A 4,030-nucleotide genomic window follows, 5' to 3' on the forward strand; every position below is an offset into this window, starting at 1 on the left:
AAGGGGACTCCGCCCCCCTTCAAACACCCCTAACAGAAGGGGGCACATCCCCCTTCTGCCAACCCCCTGATGTATCTTTTGGATGGGGGCGGCGCTGAAAAAGTGCTCACTTTTTTTTAGCAACATTTCTCAAACGAAGACATTTTTTCACTATTTGAGGCCTATAAAAGGGGGGGGGTCGAAAATGCGTTGTTTCGCGTATATATGAGGTAAAGGGTTAAGTTAGGTGGATTGTTTGTGCCCTATGTCAACTAAAATTGTTTTAATTCTTAATAGCTATATATTTACTAAACACAACACTTCCTTATCCAATATTTTCAAAAAAACAGCACCTATTGACAAATGTAAACATTTATGGTTGAACAATTTATCGAGACAAGACGTTCAACAATCAATATATTAAAAGGTTTAATAAATGTAAGCCATATAAGATAAGACAGTCCATGACTGTAACTTAATCTTTAAAAGTTAAATTCAAGGTGATTGGTACTTGTATTCATAAAAGTAGAGGTGAAAAAAAGGTTCATTGTTGTAAAAGCTGTATAAGGAGACACTTTAAAAGTGATGTTAGTATAAATTATTATTGTTTGAAATGATCGTGAAAAGAAACTATGATAATTTTTATCTATCTTTAGGCGTTGTTTAGATAAACTAAGTAAACCTCTTTCAACTAGATATTCAACAAAATGGCTACAGGTGGAGAAATAAATACGGATATTCTTGCAGATGAACTATTTGAAGTACTTTGTTCAATGTGTAAAAATCGAGGTAAAAAATCTGAAGGTGAAAAATTTTGTGTAGACTGTCATGATTATTTCTGTATAAATTGTGTCACTGTTCACAGTCAAGCCCCTTTGTGTGTTGATCACAAGGTGTTGGATAAATCTCAGGTTAAGTCAGGAACCAGTAAAGGTCTGCCGAAGGCACCAGCAGTAAGATGTGACAGACACAGTCATAAACACATTGATTTGTACTGTCAGAATCATGATAATGTTGGCTGTTCTACATGTATGGCAATTGATCACAGGTAACTTTTAGAATAATGATAATTTAACTTTTTATTATCGTTATCAAGAAGTATTTATCACTTAAAGCTGAGATCCCCTTCCTAATTGCCCCTGAAAGTGTGTTTTTTAATTATCTATTATTTCATTTTCACGAGCAGAAAACTCAAATAGGTGGTAATCAAAGAGAAGGATGGTGTCCCCTCAATTTCTTTCCATCAATTTATTTCAGTTATGATTTTTCTTATCATAAAAAGTTTATGAACATTTTTGCATTAGTTTTTTATCCTTGTTTATATTTCCTTGCAGAAAATGAAGTATAGTAGGAAAAGTATTTAACTGACTTATGTTTAAAGCCAGAAAAGTCAGTAAATACTGATTACATTCAAACTGACTGATAACAATACAATTCTAATCTTTTGTTACAAATATCACCTATTTTTCATTTTCAGACTGTTCACCAATTGATAATAAATAGTTTTTTCCATGGTAAGAGTTAATCAGTTAATCAGCTGTATAAACATATCATTTTGCCAGGTAAGGGCTGTTAGATTTATCATTCTGCAACCAGAAGGTAAACAAGTTAATCAGATTATTTTCACTTCCCACTCAGATGCCTAAACAGACTTAATTCCTTTTTTCCAGGTCATGTACGGATATATTCTATATACCAGAATTAACCCAAAACAAATCATACCAGGTCGCTTCAAGAGAAATTCAAACAAAGCTGAAAGCATTAGCCAAGACCATTGCTGTACATACTAATAAATGTCAACAGGAGAAAGAGAACCTTCAGAAAAGAAAGGCAGAGTTACTAGATGATATCAGAAAATTCCGACAAGAAATTAATGACCAACTTGACAAGCTGAAAAAAAATGTTCTAAAGATGAGATAGCAAACAAATTCAAACTTCTTGAAGACAAGATTGAAGAAGGTCTCAAACAGCTACAAGAGAGCAAAGCAAAGGTGATATCAGCTAATGTAAATTTAGCATCTCCACACCCAAATGAGGCTGAATTGTTTGTTCATGTGAAAGTGGGAGAAAATGCTGAAAATGTTGCAAACAAATTTATAGAAGATACCAAAATGAAGATGACAGTAAGTGACATAGAGTTTCAACCTGACAGAAAGCTCATTCATCAGCTGAAACAAAACAAAACAATTGGCATGCTGACAGAGAAAGCTACAAATACTGCTGACAAGTTGCTTCAGATTACAGAAGAACAATCATACTGTGTCAAAGTTATGTCTGATGAACAAAAATGTAATATCTGCAGTTCCTGCTATATGGAAGATGATACAATAATCCTAGCTGATTACAACAACAATAAGCTTAAACGGTTAGAGAGTCACAATTATATTATCACAGATTACTATAATTTACCTGGAGAGCATTGGCAAACATGTAAAATTAATGAAACACAAGTAGCAGTAACATTATTCAGCCAACAGAAAGTTCATTACATTTCTATAAACAGAGAAATGAAAACAACAAACAAGATTAAAACTGATTTTACCTGTTTTGGTCTTGCATATGCAAACAATCATTTATATATTTCTGATGACACATCAGTCTATATCTTCACAATGTCTGGCAAGAAACTTAAACAGTTTAGTACTGACCAGTCAGGACAGGAACTGTTCTCTAACATAATCAGTCTAGCTGTCAGTAAGGATGCTACAAGGATTTATGTGGCTGATGGTTATAAAGGACTGATAGTACTTGACAAAAATGGTCAGATTGTTACAACATTTAATGGTAAACAATTACAGGGGGCTAATTATTGTCATCTCACTGAAGCAGGTAGTGTGCTGGTTTCTGGACTTCACTCCAATAACGTTTTACAGTTTACATCTGATGGTGAGCTGATGGGAGAGGTCATAAAAGCTGACAGTAAAAAACAAGGAATAAACTCAGTTTGTTGCAATCAACAAATGTCTAAGATGTGTATAGGCAGAGGAGATGAAGACAATATTGAAGTGTACAGTATCTGATTAGTCAATAAGTAAATAAATAAAAAAAAACAATAATTTATAATCATGATATCAATTAAGAGTTATTGTACTATAAATGTTAAACAGAATGTTATCAGTGTTAATGAGAAAATTGTTATTGAAGGGATTTGGTAATTGTCATTAAATATAAGAATGACCTACAACATTAAATTAGACAATCATGAAAAATAATGACATGAAGAAATATATGTAAGTGAATTTCATACTCAAACATGCTTTATACAAGTCAAAGAGTGTGACTTTATATTATAAATGGACATACATTATAAGTAAATAACATTTTGATATTGCATATTTTATACATGAACATAATTAATATCATAAACATAAAGTGGATAACAATTTTTTTATATTCTCAAAGTTTCTCTATTTTATATCCTAAACAAATTGCCCAAGTAGATTATAGGAATATGATTTAGATATTGTAATGAAGCATTTTTTTATAATTCTATAATATGTACCCACATATTTCATTGTTCAAAGTTTTACATTGTGCATTGTTAATATCATATACATGTACTAACAAAATGCATATATCTACTTTACATGGAGTCACATTTGTATAATGGCTAATCAATATTCAACATATTTATTTTCATAAACAATTTCTCCTTTCTATGACATTATCTTGTTGCTAGTATGTAAATCATGTTGCGGTCACAAGAAAAGTATGGTATAATTGTAGATGTTTATAAAACGAGATAATTAGAATGTTGCACAAAACATTTATTAAATAAACAAATTGTCTGAATCAATCTTAATTACTCTGTTGTTGTTTCATCTCAAGGCTACTTTCGAACTGTACTGATGGAGAAAGATATAAAATATCTTTCTTTGTATTTTTGTGCAGGTATTTTGGAAAAACACTTCTGACCATAAGAATTGAGAAAGCCCAGCGATCTGTAAGCTATATACATTGTAGATACATGTAACTTCCTAATATGAAAGAATCCAATGTCCCTAGCAGGATAAAATCCCTTATGAACAAGGGTAAATTGTTTTGTGTGTGT

General features: G+C 31.8%; 1 protein-coding gene across 1 annotated transcript; it reads left to right on the forward strand.

Annotated features, from left to right (window-relative positions):
* The first annotated feature begins 437 nt into the window (after positions 1 to 437).
* On the forward strand, positions 438 to 3,775 carry LOC132720255 (uncharacterized). Its single transcript, XM_060704344.1, has 2 exons — positions 438 to 1,027; positions 1,650 to 3,775. The coding sequence occupies exon 2, from the start codon at positions 2,091 to 2,093 to the stop codon at positions 2,997 to 2,999; it is 909 nt and encodes a 302-aa protein (XP_060560327.1). The 5' UTR covers positions 438 to 1,027; positions 1,650 to 2,090; the 3' UTR covers positions 3,000 to 3,775.
* Positions 3,776 to 4,030: the final 255 nt, after the last annotated feature.

The sequence above is a fragment of the Ruditapes philippinarum genome, unplaced genomic scaffold (genome assembly GCF_026571515.1).
Source record: "Ruditapes philippinarum isolate M1 unplaced genomic scaffold, ASM2657151v2 ctg7960_1_1_1_1, whole genome shotgun sequence".
NCBI lineage: Eukaryota > Metazoa > Mollusca > Bivalvia > Venerida > Veneridae > Ruditapes > Ruditapes philippinarum.